This window comes from Hydra vulgaris, chromosome 06 (assembly GCF_038396675.1).
Source record: "Hydra vulgaris chromosome 06, alternate assembly HydraT2T_AEP".
NCBI lineage: Eukaryota > Metazoa > Cnidaria > Hydrozoa > Anthoathecata > Hydridae > Hydra > Hydra vulgaris.
In genome coordinates this window covers 57,180,552-57,200,527 of record NC_088925.1, presented here as the reverse complement: position 1 = coordinate 57,200,527, position 19,976 = coordinate 57,180,552, and the positions used below count along the sequence as shown (strand labels likewise).

At 27.2% G+C, this 19,976-nt stretch overlaps 1 protein-coding gene across 1 annotated transcript in view; it reads right to left on the bottom strand.

Annotated features, from left to right (window-relative positions):
• Positions 1 to 19,976, bottom strand: part of LOC136082006 (uncharacterized) — a 108,029-nt gene that overhangs the window by 42,448 nt on the left and 45,605 nt on the right. Inside the window, exons 5-11 of the mRNA XM_065800536.1 lie at positions 18,183 to 18,258; positions 13,141 to 13,219; positions 11,019 to 11,112; positions 10,687 to 10,741; positions 9,374 to 9,456; positions 9,195 to 9,271; positions 2,099 to 2,188 (exon numbers count right to left, since the gene is read on the bottom strand). Of these exons, the coding sequence (XP_065656608.1) occupies positions 2,099 to 2,188; positions 9,195 to 9,271; positions 9,374 to 9,456; positions 10,687 to 10,741; positions 11,019 to 11,112; positions 13,141 to 13,219; positions 18,183 to 18,258 (554 nt within the window). The remainder of the gene's footprint in view (positions 1 to 2,098; positions 2,189 to 9,194; positions 9,272 to 9,373; positions 9,457 to 10,686; positions 10,742 to 11,018; positions 11,113 to 13,140; positions 13,220 to 18,182; positions 18,259 to 19,976) is intronic.

Genomic DNA, 19,976 nt, shown 5'->3' with positions numbered 1-19,976 from the left:
TGCAACTGGTTTGCTTCAAAGTGAAATTATATATAATGTTCTGAAAGAGTATGATAGTTTAAATTCAGTACAAGCCCTTCTTGATAATACAAATGTCAATACAGGATTAAAACTGGTTTTCTTGCATGTTTAGAAAAGAAATTAGGAAGAAAAATACACCTTATCGGATGTACTTTGCATCACAATGAACTTCCATTTCGAAAAGTATTCAGAACAGTTGATGGCAGTTCGAAGTGTTAAAATAAATTTTCAGGACCTATTGAAAAGCAAGTTTCCATAGATTTTCATCATAACCTACAAGTAAAGTTTACCAAAATTAATACTCCAGTGGAGATTATTAATATTCCCGTTAAAGTGATTAATGATTTAAGCAACAATCAATGAATATTATTTGAATATTGTATTGGAATTTCTAAAGGATTTGTCAATCCCATATTTTTTAGAAGAAAAATTGGTCCACTAAACAACACAAGATGGTTGACTTTAGCAATTCGAATCTTTATATACCCATACTGAAGCACCAAGTCTAAATCTTGTAAGGCTTGTGAACTTTATTGCACAAGTGTATGCATACATTTGGTTTCTTATCAAAAGGTCTAAATTTATGGATTCTCCAAGCATATACTTAAAAATGGCAGAACAGATAAGGAAGCAAGATGAGGAAATACAAAACATTTGTTTTAAAAATCTAAAAAAAAATACATATTGTCTATTGCCTGAGTACTTTTTATATTGTATTTTTAGAGACAAAGATTCTAAAATAAAGGAACAGGCCTTACCCGTCACTAAAAACGTAAAGATAAAGAATACTGTGTTACAAATATTGCTAATGTTGACATAAACTTTCAAGCAACTTCTTGGAAAGAATTAATTGACTTTAAAAAAAGAAGTGAACCAACATCGACAATATGGTTGAAGGATGACAAAATCGATGCACTAGTTGCAACTAAAGAAGTTCCGAACATACCTGAATTTCTTTCTCATGCACAGAGCATGAGAAAGAAATTCAGGTAAGTTCGAACTTCTTTAACGCGCTGTGAAATAAATTACAGTGACTGGTCACCAAGTATATGGCAGGGAAACTCATCATAAATAAATTTTGAATAAACTAAAATCCAGGGAAATTCGACCATATTTTAAAACTAAAAATAATAAATAATGTAATGGTTGCAGATCTTCAGCCTTATCTAAATTCATAATTGGCTAGAAATTTTAAACCAAATGGGTACACGTATCAACTATGTTCAAAGTATTTAGTCAAAATTAAATTGTGCAATTTATTAATCCTTTATTCATATCTGGTAATTATTAATTACTGACATCTAGTATAATCTGGAGGTCAAAATTACTCAAGTTGTTTGTAAGCACTTTCAAAACCTATATAACTATATTTATCTAAATCCTTTAGTATATAGTTATATAAAGTATTCAACTAATTTTACTTAAAAAAACTAAAAATGAATTACATAACTAAACTTTGTATATACAGTTTAGATATATAAGTAATTCTAAGTTTGCTGTTTAAAACTTGATTGTATACTATACTAATAGATGTGCATTAAAATGAGTTATAAAAACACGCTAAAAATAAATCAAATGATTAAATGCGTACTATATTAAATGAAATTTTTATAATTTATTATTAATTTATTTAACCATTTCATAACGAATAAATTTATTTGAAAAAATAAACTTTTGACTGGTTTGATTTTTTTATTAATTGATTTTGTAAATTGCGTAGAAACGTGAAAATCTATCTATATATATATACATACATATATATATACATATATACATACATATATATATATACATACATATATATACATACATATATATATACATATATACATACATATATATATACATATATACATACATATATATATACATGTATACATACATATATATATATATATATATATATATATATATATATATATATATATATATATATATATATATATATATATATATATATATATATATATAGATAGATAGATAAATAGATAGATAGTTAGATAAATAGATATAGATATACCATTTGTTTAAATTATAATATATCTGCTTTATTCTATATATTCACTAAAATACTTACCCTTCATTTTCCACAATTTTTGCTTTTGCATCATCACCAGTTGCAGCAAGACTAGCAAGCTCAAATGCAGCATTTCGACGCTCTTTCATTCTATAAGTATTACTAGCTAAATTAAATAAAGGTTTTGGGTTGATCTCTAGTATTATCTCAAAACCTAGGGAAGAACAGCATATAGGCAACCTATCAACAGTTGCCTAGTTAAAGTAAAAAGAAATAAAGAAAATTATACAGTTAATTCTGGGTAAGTCAAATACCATTTTACTCAAACCTTTATAACCTTGAACTGTTTTATTTGGTCCTTTGAAATAGTCTAATCGATCACTATTAAAATTCTCCATTCAAGTCAAACCTCAGATAACTCAAACTTCGTTAAGTCAAACCATTTTTTTGACCCTTTTTTTAATGACTTTTCAGCAAATTTCTTTGGATAATTCAAACTTTTTGTATGGGAATTATATTAAACATAAGCTAATGTAACCTAATAATTTCCCTATTTTTTTAATGTATTTATATCTGAATAGAATAGATCGATATCAGACGTTAAATAATGCTATAAAAAAACTGTAAAAAGGTAAATAATGGTAAAACTATTAAATAAACAATTATTTTATAGTTTAATGAATTTCAAAATAGAAGAACGCTACCTTTTAAAGACAATTATATAACCAAATAATAAGGAAGTTATTGTGCATTAAAAAAATATAAAATTCAAAAAATAGAAATAAAAATATAAAACTCTTAAATTAAAAATAAAAATATAAAAGTCATAAATTAAAAATATAAATAAAAAACTAATAAAAATACAAATATAAATTTAATTTAACCAAATACCGTTTTTTCATCTTCATTACCCTAAATGCTGAAGTGAATAATATGGTTGTTAAGTCTCCTTGTGGTGCTTGTTATAAAACCGTAACATGCAATCAAAAAGCTATACAATGCGACTCTTGCAATAAGTGGATCCACATTAGTTGTAATAATGTTGATAAAAAATTCTACAACTTTTTGATGACTGAAACTGGCTATTGGTACTGTTTTAATTGGAAAACACTCTACCATACTCTTCTCTGACATAAGGATTTTAAGGTCACTATAAATGGTGCAAATACTTTTACTCATAATTTATTTTATGACATTTCATCTGAGCTAAATAATCTTTTTAAAAATAAACTTGACATCGATAATATTAATTGTAAATTAGTATTGATTCAAAAACCTATTTACATGTAAATATATTATCCCTGGTATATTACCTTGATGATCTAAAGCTTTATGCTTTCCCTTATGAATAATAAACCCAATATCATTGCTATATCTGAAACTTGTTTAAATCACAACAAAACACTTAGAACTGATATCACTTTAAATGGCTATGTCTTTGAACATACTGATTCTCATTCTAATAAAGGAGGAACTATTATATATATAAAATCTGAATTAAATTATAACTTAAGATCTGACCTCAAAATTCAGAAAAAAAAAGAACTAGAATCAACCTTTATTGAAATTTTACTGCCATCAGAAAAAAATATTATTGTAGGATGCATTTATCGCCACCCATGTATGAACACTAGTGAGTTCAATATCACTTAAATACAAACCCTACTCGACAAGTTATCACTAGAGAATAAAAACATGGTTTTTTTAGGAGACCTCAACATTAATCTTTTAAAATATGACTCGTGTAATAATGTTTCTAACTTTCTAGATCTTTTGTGCTCTTTCTCTCACTTCCGAATAATTACTCAACCAACCAGAATAACTCCAAAATCAAAGACACTCATAGATAATATATTTGTAAACTTTCATGCTCCATATACTAAATCAGGCAACCTAACAGTATACCTAGCTGACCATCTTATTCAGTTCATATCCTTTCCATGCAAGAACTTGAAACAGTCTCATCCCAAACTATATTTTAGATGTTTTAACAATTTTGAAGAAAAAAGTTTTCTTAAAGACCGTAAAGAAACTGATTGGCTTTCAATAAACCAACTAGGGAACTATTTTGATAATAACTCTACTTCTAAGTTTTTGGATGCACTTAAAAGATTACACGATAATTATGCCCCTTTCAAAATGTCTACCAAAAAAGCTAATAAATATTTATCAAAGCCATGGATTACTAATGGAATCATTTTGCCAATACAAATTAAAAATAAGTTGCACAAGAAATTTATAAAATGTTACAATGAGAATATAAAGTTTCAATATTTTCAAAAATTCAAATATTATAGAAATCAAATTAGTAACCTACTGCGATACTCAAAAAAAAAATTATTCAACCTACTTTAATGAAAATCAAAATAACTTTAAAAACACCTGGAAAGGAATAAGGAGTATTATTTATATTAAATCAAAGAACAACAATAATATAGATAGTTTAAACATCAATAATAAAACTATAACTAACAAGAAAATAATTGCAAACACATTTAATGATTACTTTTCTTCAATTGCAGATAATCTTGCTAAACAAATTATACATCATAGATTTCACTTCAGCCATTATCTAAAAAACCAAAATCCTGATACTTTTTTATATCTCCAGTTACTTCTCAAGAAGTAAATGACTATATCTCCCTCTTGAATCCAAAAAAAAGTACTAGACCGAATAGCATTCCTTCAAAAGTAATGACCTTAACATCTTAAGAATTGAGTTTCCCCTTGAGTATTATAATAAATCAATCTTTTCAATCAGGGATATCCCCTGACTTATTTAAAGTTGCAGAAATTGTTCCAATTTTTAAAAGCGGCTATAAACAAGATCCTTGTAAATATCGGCCTATATCCTTACTCACAAATGTAGGTAAACTAATTGAAAAGCTTATGTATAACAGGCTATTCAGTTTTTTAAATCTATCAGATAGCTTATATAGTCTGCAATTTGGATTCTAAAAGAAACACTCTACTAACCAAGCACTCATAGTCATAACTGAAACCATACGCCAGGCTTTGGATCAAAGCAATTTGCTGGTGGAGTGTTTGTTGATCTGCAAAAAGCTTTTGATAATGTCAACCATGAAATTCTATTATCAAAGCTGTATCATTATGGTGTAAAGGGAATTGCTCTGAACTGGTTTAAGTCATATCTAAACTATTGTCCACAAAGTGTTACTATTGGTAATTAGGTAACTATAGGTGTTCCTCAGGATACAACTATGGGTCCCCTTCTTTTCCTTATCTACATAAATGATTTAAACACTTGTATTAAATACTCGAAGGTGTATCATTTTGCTGATGACACTAACTTTCTAATTGTAGATGTCTTTAAAAAAGCTAAATAAGTACCTAAATTATGACCTAGCATCACTGGTTCAATGGTTGTGATCAAACAAAATATCTTTGAATGTCAAAAAAACTGAATTAGTTCTATTCAAACCTCAAGGCAAAAAAATTACCAAAAAACTTACCAAAAAATTACCAAAAAATTTAATTTTAGAATTAGTGGTCAAAAACTAAATATTGTAGATAAAATAAAATATCTGGGCATAATAATTACCAAAATAAGGCCTTTTGTGAATTACAAAACCCTGGTGAATATTTGGCATGCTATTTTTAACTCCCATCTACGCTATGGTTGTCAGCTACGGGGACAAAGTTCATCCATTTATAAAAAATCCAATATAAATCTCCAGAATAAATCTTTAAGAATAATCCACTCTCAACCTAACAGTTTTAGTTCTGACATACTATACAGTCTTTTTAAAATTTTGAAGCTTGACGAACTTATCTACTTATCAAACTGTGTTCTTGTGGAAGACATTGTCCACAACAATATGCCCAGCTGCTTCACTAGCTATTTTAAATTCACAAGTGATATCCATGGTTATAAACTTAGGTCTGTATCTTATTGTAGTCTCTGTATGCCTTTAAAACAAACACATATGCATGGCATAAAGTCAATCAATTATTGATCAATTCACTGTTGGAACTCTCTTCCTATTGAAACTAAAAAAATATTCTTCAAAATGACAAATAGAAATGCCTTCAAAACCCATGTAAAAAGTCCTCAATAAAAATAATCAACGAACTATCAGTTATGCAATTGCCCCCGAGTTATTTTTTATAACTAAATTTTTAATATAATAAAAGCATAAAACTCATAAATAAAATAAATAAATAAATACAACAATATAAAAACAAAAAAACAGAAATAAAAATATAAAACTCATAAAATAAAAATAAAAATATAAAACTCTAAAAATAAAACATAAAAATATATAAATGTTCATTTAGTCATAATCAAATACCCTCATTTTCATCATCCTGTAAAGTTTATATGGCTCTTAAGTTTGTGGCATTGTTACTAAACCATGTAACATGTAATAAATAAACAATAAACTATTTTCTATGCAATCATATAATTTATACCATCATAGGTCTTTACACATCATCAGTTTATAACTGTTTGTAAATGTCCTGCACAATTGTATATATATATATATATATATATATATATATATATATATATATATATATATATATATATATATATATATATATATATATATATATATATATATATATATATATATATATATATATATATATATATATATATATATATAGTTATTATTAAAGTGAAAATATAATGGTTTGATTGAGCTGCTTAACTTTTTAAAAGGATTTCTTTTGAGTGTACTGCGTGAATACAATCCGTAACATATTTCATTAAAACATAAGTATAATGGTGTAAACTAAATGTATATACTTCACCATTGAATAATGAAAAATTGTTTCAACTCGAACTAATATCTCATGTCAGGCAAAGTTTGACTTAACAAGAATTCGCTTTGGTTGAACATTTATTAATGTTCAACCAAAGCGAAATGTTGACCCTTGGAGATTCGAGTTATTAAGAATTAACTGTATAAATAAGCTATAATTTTTGATAACTTTATGATAATGCGGAGATCATTTGATCTGCTTACCAAAAGTGTTAATACTTTTTTATTTATATGTAATACTCATGTTTAAACAATAGATATAAATAGACTAACTCAATACCTATAGATAATATTTTTATAAGTATTTTTTCAGTTTGGCAATGGCTCTTACTATATTAGCAGAAATATCACAATATAATAACAAAACATGATGTAATTTTATATCATATATAATATATACATAGGTGCAACCTTCTGTGGCAGCATTTAAATACTACACCTGATTTTACCAAATTTTACCAAACTTCTTAATAAATATTTAATATACCCATTTACTTATTTTTACTTATTTAAATTGATGCATTAAACTCTTTAAAAAATATAAGAATAAAACAAAGTAATAAAAATTACTTTATTATACATATATGAGATATATTATAGTTTTTCACAATAAATTGCAAAAAAAAAAATTTAAAGAGAACTACACATTTATTGTGCATTTCAGGAGCTATTCTAAGAAAATAATTTGGGTGGAAATTTGCCATATGTGGGCATTTTTTACAAAAAAACCCGATATTTGCTGAAAAAAAGAGTCCTCAATTTCTGAATTTGGGCGAGTTGTCGAAAACAATCTAGAATAGCCCCTGGCCATATTTATTATGCCAAGTCATATAAAAATCTTTTTAAAATTTGAACATGTGTTTATGTTATGTTTTTATAAAACGATTTGTTTTTGTTTCAGCTTTTTGTTAAAGAAAAATATTAACAATATGTAATTATAAATATATACTTGTTAAGTGCAGCAAATAGTTTTAGTAAAGTAAGTTTAGCCACGGTGTCAATAAAAATAAATAAGTTGTTCACTTACTAAGAGGCATCAACTTACAAAAGTATACAATAATGAACAAATTTTGTTTATTTTTGTATACGATAAACTATCATTTAAAAACTTCAAAAATTAATTTATTTTTCAAGTTTTCTAAAGTTATAGTTACTATGGATGCAGCAAGATTTTGTGAAGGTCTAATAAAAACGGTTTGCTTAAATACAACATTACTCACAACATTCAGGCTGCAGAACAAATGACTCCCAAATATGATTGGTAAAATGCCTCAAATGCTTGGTGTTATAACAAGCACAACACAGTTTTAATATAAATTACAAAATCATGAACAACATGAAAATCATGTTTAGACTCTAAGCATTAGTGGTTAGCACAAAAGCATTTTTCTTTTGATTATGCAATAAAAAGCTATTATTTATATATCAATTAAAATATTATTTATATATTAATTGTATTAAATTGCATGCAATTTTTTTGATCAAAATTGCAAGCAATTTTTTTGATAAAACTTGCATGCAATTTTTTTGATAAAAATTGGTAGATTTGCAAATAAAAAACTAATTTTTCTCCTGTTCCTGCAGCCATGTAGTTATTAGTTTTTTAAATATCAAAATATAGTAAAGTCATTAGTCTGATTTTACTATATTTTTAAATTTTAAAAATATTTTGAAAAAACAATATTTTGCTAACATTGGAAACAATATTAGCATAATAATGAGCCAAGAATACCGAGCCAATAATGGGTTTCTATTATTATTATAAAAATGTTACTATTTTTTTATGCATGTGTAAACACGTTATGAGCAATTTATGAAACTTTGTGAAGTTATTAAATTTAACAAAATTGAAAAAATGTTTCAACTTTAATTTATCATAAGTTGTGATTAATTAGTAAAATATTTTTTTTTTACTCTACTTTTCAGTAACAAAAAAAACCAACCATCTTTCTATACAATTTCTAAATATAAAAGTTAAACTTCCCATCTTTCTATATAACTTCTTTGAATAAAAGTCAACCCTCTGATTTTTCTATATAACTTCTTCTAAAAAAAGTCAACTCTCTGATTTTTCTATATAACTTCTTCTAAAAAAAGTCAATTCTCTGATTTTTCTATATAACTTCTTCTAAAAAAAGTCAATTCTCTGATTATTCTATATAACTTCTAAAAAAAGTCAACATTCTGATTTTTCTATATAACTTCTTTTAAAAAAAGTCAACCCTCTGATTTTTCTATATAACTTCTAAAAAAAGTCAACATTCTGATTTTTCTATATAACTTCTTCTAAAAAAAGTCAACCCTCTTTTTTTTTATAAAAATTTTTCTATATCTTAGTATAAAAGTTAACTTTTGTTTATTCTTACCTTCCAATCTTTGCAACAAGCAAAACTTTGGCGACATTTTTGTTTTGAACAAGATAATATTCAATGATGTCACCCACCTCTCAAAAAAAAAAAAAAAATTAATAACTATCCTGAAAATTCAGTTTAAAAAAATAGAAAATAGAATCAATATAAAATTACAAATTCTAAAAACTAAATACCTCAACTTTACAGTTAATGTTCAGAAAAAGAACAAGTATAACTGTGCTTATTAAAAATATCGAATGACCGTAGTAAAACACAACTAAAAAGTAAAACAAAACTAAAGACATAACAAATAAATAAAACACAAAAAAACTCAAAAAAATACAATAGTAAAATAAAACATATTAGATAAATAAAACACAACAAAAAACTGAAAAAACACAATGGAAAAATAAAGCAGTGTTTTAATAAACGGTATGGAATTATGTCTGGGTACGCCAGACATAATTTCATACTGTTTGTCTGGTATGGGCGTCCAAACTGAAAATCATATGAGCTATAAATTTCATTAATAAATTCCAACATTATTAAATAAAAGCAAATAAATACATTAAAAAATTGTCATTTTTGTTAGCCATAAATTACCCATTATAACTGTAATTATAGTGTAAACTTTATTAATAATTTTTTTTTTAAACAGTATTACAAAACCATTTTACATTCTTTTAAAGTTAAATTTTTAATTTTTAAAACCATATTAATTATAAAGTTTTTTAATAAAAAAAAAATAATCTGTTTTTTTGAATCAAAAAATTATAATACTTTATAAATGCGGTTAACATATTTTTTACAACAATTAATTTTATGTAAATAAATGCTGCATAAACAATATCAGAAAACATTTTAAATATTCCAATTGATTAAATTTTTTGTTAAACATAAATTGCTGAATGTGTAGGTGAAAACGCAACTTTGTTCATAAAATGCGTACTGCGTTATGTTTTATAACTAGGTCTGAATATAAATATCTACCCAGTAGGCTCAAGACGTATTTTAGATGTTTAAAAATGTCTTGTGACCCAAATAGATTTTTTTTGCAAAACAAACCACTTTCAAAAACCATTAAAAGTAGGGGCTTTTTATGTACATAATTATTAAAAAAAATTAAAAATAAATAAGAACAACTATTTTTTTCGACCGGTACCGCCCAAACTATTGCTGGGTAAGGCACTGTAGAGCATAATAGAGAAATAAAACACAACAAAAAAATAAAGCATTGCAGATAAATAAAAACACAACAGAAAACTTTAATACACAAAAAAACAGAAACGTAAAACAAAATAAAAACAAAAATTTTTAACAAAAACTTTTAACTCTAATACTTGAATACAAAATTTACTAATAATAGAAACAAAAGTTACTTGAGGAAATTTTAAAAAAGTCTTACATTAAAAAAAAATTTATGTTAACTACGATAAAACCTAAACAATTTTATAACACCCTATAATATAAGATTACTTGAACCTATGTTTTTTCAGTTTCAACTTACTTGACCAAATATTTACATAACCACAGTCTCCTTTTAACTCAGCACAACCATGTTTCTAGAAACAAATAATTTAATGATCATGACCATGATAATCATCATCACCACCATCACCATCATCATCATCATCGTCATCATTATCATCATCATCATCATCATCTTCATCATCATCATCATCATCATCATCATCATCATCATCATCATCATCATCATCATCATCATCATCATCATCATCATCATCATCATCATCATCATCATCATCATCATCATCATCATCATCATCATCATCATCATCATCACCATCATCATTATCGGTATCATCATTATCAGCTTACCATTGCATCCAAAAGTAAAAAGGTTCCCATCGTAATAGAAGCAGTCAAATTAAGAATCAGACCAATACTGAATGTAGCAAAAAAGTATTCTTTGCTAAAAACAAAAGTAATTTTCACCATCGAAAAAGATAATAGATTAACACAAAAACAGCAAAATTAACAATAAATATAATACAAAAATAAAAATGATATAAATATTTATAAATTATTGTTGATCAATTATGGTACTATAGAAGATATTTTTCTCACAGCAGAAAAAAATTTTTTTTTTAACTAAGATTAACTATAATTGTATTTAAAAAAATATTAAAGTTTATTTACTTTATTAAATCCTTTATCACTTTAAAATACCATTAAGTCCATCTAAGAAAAAAAGCTCTGCTTGAATCAATGACAAAGCACCCATAGTGTTATTCATTTGTTTCAAGGTACTTAATAAAAAGTTCAATAAACTTTTAGTTTTTGATATAACTGACTTTTACTAATTGATTAATGCTAAGGTACTTAACAATGCAATAGAATTTGCTGATCAGTGCTTGGTTATAAATCAAGAAGATAAAAAAATTATTCTAATTGCAAGAAAATCTCTAATCATTAACTATGGTGATTCATGGGTTTAAAAAAAGGAACAATATTTAATATCGCCAAGGGTTATTTTAAACATTTTTCCTCTTTTTTAGGTGCTCCTGATTGCAGAAGTATGCAATTAGTAAGAAATTATTTTGTGTCTGAATTTTATAACAGAAAAGAATTGCGTTTTTATCAAGTCTACGATCTATCTATGCTTAAAAACTACGGTCTATCTATGCTTAAAAAGCAGCCAACAAATAAAAACAAAAAAAAGAAGCACTTAGTAGATATTTTTTAAAGAAAAAATCTTCAGCTGAATATCTAAATATCTATTGGCTTTAATGTAAAAATTACTAATTACCTTAAATGACTTAACACTAAATCTTAATAACAATTCCTCCATAAACCATACTTAAAGCAAGATAGCATTTTCAGGTATATACATGCTGCTTCTAACCACCCTCCATGCATATTAAAAAGTTTGCATTATATACTGAGATTGCATTACCAAAATTAAAAGTTCTTCCATTGCATTAACAAAATTTTTTTTGAAAAAACTGATCCACCCTATCAGGATGTATTATTAAGGATTTTTCCTCCAAGCTCAAATATCAGTCTAATATAAAACCTGTTTAGAGCAAAAACCATAAAGGAACATATTTTGGTACAACCTTCTTTTCAGTAAAAACATTGCAACAAAAACACAATCTTCTTTTAAATATCATTGATGTAAATGTTGCTCATGTCATCATGACGTAAATCTTGTTTAATTAGTTACCGGTGTATGCCGATAAAGTTGTAAGTAATATAGAATAGTAGAAAAAAGTAGCAAAAAAGAAGTAAAGTTACAAGTAATATAGAAAATGTCAAGAAACATAAATTAGTAATATAGAAATAGTTTTTAACAATTATTTTCTAATAACTTTAAATGCTTTTTAATCTAACTAATTTAACATCAGCATCTTTTAAGCTATTTATTTTTTTCGCAGCAGTATTTTGTTGCAATGTGAATTTTTTTTTGTTTGTTTTACAACTGCTTAAAAAATATAATAGCTTTTTAACTTGGCTCTAGACAGCATCACAACTTGGAGCAGAACAACATCACATCTTATCTTCTTGGTTATTCAGTTAAATGGATGAGAAGTTATTCAAAGCTACGTTTAACTTAGTTCCTCCGTTATTCCATTGAACATAGTAGTGATGCAAATTCAAGTTATGACCCTAATAGAATTGCCCTCTGCTAGTTTGTTTGCTAAACATATTATTTAAAGGTTTCAATTATGCAAACATAAAACAATGACTTGACAATAGTGAATCAGAATAACTATTCTTAAGTGATTTATTTTTTCACAAAATGGCAGGGAGAAGAACATTTTTTTCTTAAACAACAAATAATAAGAATTATTAAAGTTTGATTATCAAAGAAAGTTACTAAAAACATTAAGTAGATACCAAACATATTCAGTAGAGTGTACTAACTTATATAGGAAAGTTTTTATATATAAAAAACAGATACAATGTGATGCAAATTTTAAACAAATGTAATATTCACCTTAGACTAGATGTGCCCACATAACCACCAAGGCGAGTGTAGTTGGGGCAAAATATAAAGCCATAAAACACAATAACAGCTATAAAAATAAAAAGCTTAAAACAAAATTGTATGTATACAAACTAATTGATATAAACATTGTTAAAAATCTTGACCTAATTTTTGAACAACCCTAATGTATATATATATATATATATATATATATATATATATATATATATATATATATATATATATATATATATATATATATACATATATATTAACGAAGAAAAAACAACTTTTTCTATGGTACTTTAAGTTTCATGCCTATACGGCAATCATCAGCCATTGAATACCTTGAGAATAGTTATTCTGATTCACTATTGTCAATATATATATATGCATATATATATATATATATATATATATATATATATATATATATATATATAAATTATGTTAGTGTATTCTACAAACAGAGTGCTCAATGTTCTCAAAGAACAGAGCAATAATAAATGAGTAAAAACACTTATCTACTTTTTTCTTTCTTCAACACTGTGTCTCACCATCAGCAGGTTCATCAGGAAGAAACTTCTTCCTGATTCTTCCTGATGAACCTACTGATGGTGAAATACAGAGTAGAAGAAAGAAAAAAAGTAGATAAGTGTTTTACTAATTTATATATATATATATATATATATATATATATATATATATATATATATATATATATATATATATATATATATATATATATATATATATATATATATATATATATATATATATATATATATATATACTAGGGGTGTTCAAAAATTAGTTCATGCAAAAATTTTCACTAACTAATAAGCAATTATTTGCCAACAATAATAAAGAAATGAAAAACTATTTTAGTTTTTTTTTTAAATAATTTTTTACCTCGCGGTGGCGAGGTAAAAAATTTTCAAAAAAAACTTTATTTTTATAAGTTGCATAATATACCAGGAAAAACATAAAAATCTGGATACTATTTTAACAAATGAATGTTTATGTTATTTAAAAGACATATATTAAGAATTATCATTGAAGGTTCATTTTCATGCTTTGCGCCAGACCTGTAACCATTGCTAACACCTTTTACTGGTTGCAACCAGTCAATGAAATCCAGGTTTTTCTGGGGGTGGGTCTTCTGATGAAAATAGAACTCTGGTTTTTTTTATGTAAGCTTAAATAATTTTTAGAAACGAAGTAATCAGCATTGTATATTGTATAAAAGCCTTAAAAAAAAAGAATGAAGGGGGGGGGGGGCAACCCCAGTCTATCTCTTTAAATAATAAACAAACAATGGTAAAAGAGTATTAAACAAAAATTACAAAAAAAATAACACAAAATAATTAACTAGCTGTCATTAGTAGCCCCATGGTCACCAGTTGTTCTACAGCATTAACATCAGAAAACAAATGCTGCTATCTGATTCAGTGTCAATTTCACAGAAGTTGAATACATTTAAACCTTCTATGACAGGAAACTTTTTCAAAAGTTGAGCTGGTATTTTCTGTTCAGCTTATTTGCGGTAGGCAGCTTTGGTCTTTGAGGAAAGCACGGTTCAGTTATTTTTGAATTTGAGCAGCTTTTGCAGCTTATTCTCAGACTTAAATTGACACACTGTTTCCTGTACCAGCTTTACAGCCCTCTCGCTACAATCATTAACAACAGTCAAGATTGTAACGTACGACTGAAAATCCAAATAATCAAAATCAATATTCCAGGAGCTAGCTGGATAAATCATTCATTTGGACTTAGTTTTGTCATGGCCTAAAATCTCAAATTAGCCATTATTCAGCAGTGATGAAGTCAACCAGTTCTGGCCGCTTGTCAAGTACAGACATCTCCTTTTGTTTCAGGTAAGAAACCTTTATTGTTATGTCTGTCCATGTCATAGTCATTTGGTTTGGGTATGTTATAGAGTTTTTTGGTGATCACCTCCTTTTCTTGCTCAGTGATTGAAATATGTGAGTTTGGCAGCACAATGGATACAGGTACCAGTTATGGTTTCCTCAAGATTTGAATACTGCACTTGCAGCAGGTTCATCTTCAACATACCTGAACATCTTCAAAAGGACATTTTCAGGTCAGGTATATGGTGATTGTAATCACCCTGCTACAGGTAAGGTTAAAATAAGTGTACTTCCTGTCATCACTAGTATCACTAATATAATGACAGTACAGAGAATTACATTACAGGTTAATTAACAGGACTAAAACAACTGCGTAGCTCATTGCTTGGGATGCTGCACTTTATCTATAAATGAGTCAGACTCTTTTTAAACTTAAATAATGCCAAAAGAAACCCAAAACATTAAAAATCATCCCCAACACCCAACTTTTTCAATATATCAATTTCAAATATTCTTGACCTTCGAAGTAACCTTCCATCAGTTGAACCTTACCTCTTGCAAAACTCACAAGACTTACTTGTTCTTTGTGAGACTAAGTTAAATTTGACTGTTCTTTTTTCAGATCCTAATATTGATGGGTACTACCATTTGATTTGCAAAGACTCCAATGGTCACATGCTTGGCTTGAAGGTATACTAAAGCATTCACCTATTGGTTGAGAAATCAGCATCAAATCTTTTAAACATTCTTTTATTTGCTTCAGCTTAACACCTCTTCACTCTATTACCTTTCTCTTTGTTCTTTAATGATCCCTTTTCTTCTGAAGACTGTACCCTTTTAAATGTAATTTCTGATCAAATTAATCCTGCCCTTTCTCTTTACTCCCCTGCCAATATTGTTCTTATTGAAGATAATGCTAATCTCACTGAATGGAGATTAATGCTTGTCACATTGAATGGGCTGACTCAAATATCATTGACCCTGATGGCCCAGAAGCTCATAACTTCTGCATTTTTTTAATCTCTAACTCAGATAGTTAACTTTGTGACTTGTTTTCCAGACAACTCTAATCACTTACCTTCACTCCTTAAAATGTGTGTTGTGTCTGACCCTAGCTTGTGTTCAGTTTCTCCTTTTTTCCATTAGGTGCTACTGACCATGCAATAATCTTTAAAATTCTCTAAAAATCTTTTATCTCGTACTTCTTCTTCAGACTCACCCTATCACCGCACTACTTACTACTACATTAAAGCTGACTGGGATTCTTTTTGTGATTTTCTTTGAGATAATCTTTGGGCTGATATCTTTTGAATCTCCAATGATAAATGTGTCTCCTATTTAACCTTCTGGATACATGTAGGAATGAAACTTTTATTAACTTTCATTGGTTTCAAATTAAGCCTTATTCTACTCCATGGTTTTTACCTGCTTGTTATCATTTTTTTCATCTTTTTCAAAAGAACAACTCTTTTGAGAACAAACTCATATTATTTATTGCAAGAAATATATGTAAAACATTGTTGCCTGGTGCTAAACTCCATTTTGCTCAGTTTATTAAATCTCGTATCTTATTTCAGAAGTTAGGCTCTAAAGACTTGTGGGAAATCTTCAGCAACATAAATAACAAAGGTAGGTCTAACATTCCATCTCTCATTCATGGATCTGATCTTATTAACTCTCTCAAGGATGAGGCAGAACTATTTGGAAAGAACTTTTCTTCTAATTTGACTCTTGAATCTTATTGCCACATTCTTCCTTCCATTCCAAATAAAAAGGTTAACCGATTGTTAAGCATTTGTTAACGTGATATCTCAAATTAACTCTTCTACAGCTTGTGGTCCAGACAACATTCCTGTCATAGTCTTGCAAAAGTGCTCTCCAAAAAACTCTCTTCAATTATTTCTAAACTATTTAAGAAATACTTAAGTGAATCTTATTTTTTTTGCATGCTGGAAAATGGGTTCTGTTGTTCCAATTTAAAAAAAATTTATTTTCAAATATAAAAACATATTCATGAATGACAACCATCTCACTCTTCTTTACATCTTCTTGGATTATTGTTCACTACTAACCTCTTATGGAAATCATATTATTGATTGCTAAACTAGCATCTGCAAAGGTTTCTTAATTGTGCTATTTTCTTACTCCTGATTTCATTCTCTACCTCTACAAGTCTCTTATTCCCCCCTGATGGAATACTATAGTCATATTTGGGCTGGTTCTTCTAATGATGCTCTTTCTTCTCTAGACAAAGTCTAAAAACACATTTTAAACGAATTAGGATCAGCTTGCCAAGCTTACCTCTCTATCCCATCGTTGCAAAGTTGGATCTTTTTTTCTTTTCTACAAATACTATCATGGTTGCTGCTCAAAGGAGCTATCATATCTAGATCCATCAATTAAAACTCATTCTCACTTGACTCGCCATTCAGCAAAGCCTCATCTTTTTACTGTATCTGTCCCTGCATGCTCTAAAAACTTCGATTTATCTAGATTTTTTCCCTGCACTTTAACCTTTTATAACTCTCTCCCATCTTCATGCTTTTCTGACTCATATAATCTACAACTTTTTAAATCTTTTATCAACCATTCCCTTGCTATTCAAATCTAATCTCTGCTTTCTAATAACTCCCAACTTAATAATGGTTACTTGTAGCCTTGTTGTATTTGTAGAAAGAAAAAAAGAGATGATTTTTATCTTCAGAACGTGTTTCTTTTAATGAATAGATCTATTAAATTGATTTACTTCTTCATTACTTCTTTTCTCCCAGACTCTCTTTGTGCAAGAAGAAAACTATGATCAATTTGTAATTACAGTTAGGTCATTTGCTCTAGTAACATCAAACAGGTATAAAAAATATTCTTTAAAAGCATTTTCTGAGTGTGTGTGTGTGTGTGTGTGTGTGTGTGTGTGTGTGTGTGTGTGTGTGTGTGTGTGTGTGTGTGTGTGAGTGAGTGTGTTGATGTGCTTATTAGTTATTTTACTAGGAAATTTGTTTGTGTATATTCTAGATATGCCTTGAATACCGGAAAGTATCTAATGTAATAATTCTCTGTAAACACTTTTTTTTTTAAATACCATTATTTATTTTAATTTTAACACTTTATTAAAATTGTTATAATTATATTGTTCATTTAAAAATTTAACTTTTTAAAACAGTCTCAGGTGTTAAAACATACCAGTCCATATAGCTGAATAAACATATACAGTAGATAATGATAACATAGCAGCAAGTAAATGAATCCATAGCAGAATCTAAAATATTAACTTTAATTTTTACAATTTTAATTTTCCTAATATAATTATTTCATTAAAATTTTAGTCTGGTGCCATTGGGCACATGGTGCCCAATGGCACCAGACTAAAAATATTATTCTGATGCAGATGAGTCACTCGAAAGGATAACTCATTTGGATCAAATTACTTTTACTAAATTAGTAAATTCAATTACTTATTTATCAAAACTGATTTACTAATTGAGTTCACTTTTTTGATAGTAAACAAACATCAATAAATATTATTTTTTAAATAAGAATATACTATGTGCCTTAAATGGTGTGAAGCATGTTTATATTTTAAAAACTATTTATATAACATAATAACTATCTATATATAAAATCAAATCAAAATATACTATAAAAAAATATTTAAAGTATGTCTCAATTTATAATTAACTTTTTTACCAAAAATAAGTCTGTATAACACTGCACATAAACAAAAGTTTCCGGTCACTTGAAATTTCAATAGTTTCTTATTTATAATAATTGATATTGATATTTAAAACTGTTTATACCATAAAATAATTTAAATAATATGTCCTGGCATGTTTTTTGAAAATATTAAAGCAAAATATACAATGTTTTTTTCATTTTTAAATATGAACTTGAATTGGTACTTGAATTCCAATTTGAATTCATTTGTACTTTTGAACTCCAAAATTCAAATTTGTACTTTTGAGCGCAAACTAGTAAAATCAATTTTTTACTCAAACATACTTAATCACAAATTTGTAAATAAAATTCTACTTGTTCTTTAAAGTACTTCAAAATTACCACAATCAATTGTGACACTATTTGTAAATATAAATCTAATGAAACAAATAAAGATAGGAAGAGAAGTGGACATCCCTTCAAAACATCAAAGGCTGAAGACAAGTCAATTAAGCTCTAATGTAAAAGAAATAGTCAATTAGTCGCCAAAAAAATAACACCAGTGCTACTTCAATGCTGCTAATAATAAAATTACTTCAGAAAGAACTGAACAACATAGCTTAAAAATTGTTGGCTTGAATGGTAAAGTAGCTTTTCAGAGAACAAAAAAAAAAGTTCAATAGTCAATAATATAATATAAAAAATAGACACAAATAGAATGGTGAATTGTATTGTGGACGAATGAATTTCAATTTCTTGTTTTTGGAACAAAACGAAGGAACTATGTGCAACAAACAGATACTGAAAAATTCATTCTTTTAAACATTGTGGAGTTTTAGTAATGGTGTGGGATTGGTGTGGAGTTTCAGTAACGGTGTGGACTGGTGTGGACTGGTGTAGAGTTTTAGTAATGGTCTGGATTGGTGTGGAACTTCAGTATTGGTGTGTGACTGTTTTGCTTCTAATCAGCTTGGTAATATTGTGAAAGTAAATGGAGTTCTTAATAAGATATTATTTAGAATATTCCTACTGTGTGAAAAATGTCTCATTGGGTACTTAAACTGGATCTTAAAGTACAAAAAGAGTGTCCTACTACAACAACTAATTTGTGGTCAATTTTACAACAAGTGTAGACTGATATTTCTCCAATTGGTTTAGATAATTTAATCAAACAAATCCCAAAACTTGTAGGTTTGGAAATGTTGTATGTTTGGAAAACTTGGAAATGAAATCATAAATGTGTAGGTTTGGAAATACTGATTTCCAAACCTACACTAAATAAATTAAATGTATTCTACAAAATAGAGTTCTCAATATTCTCAA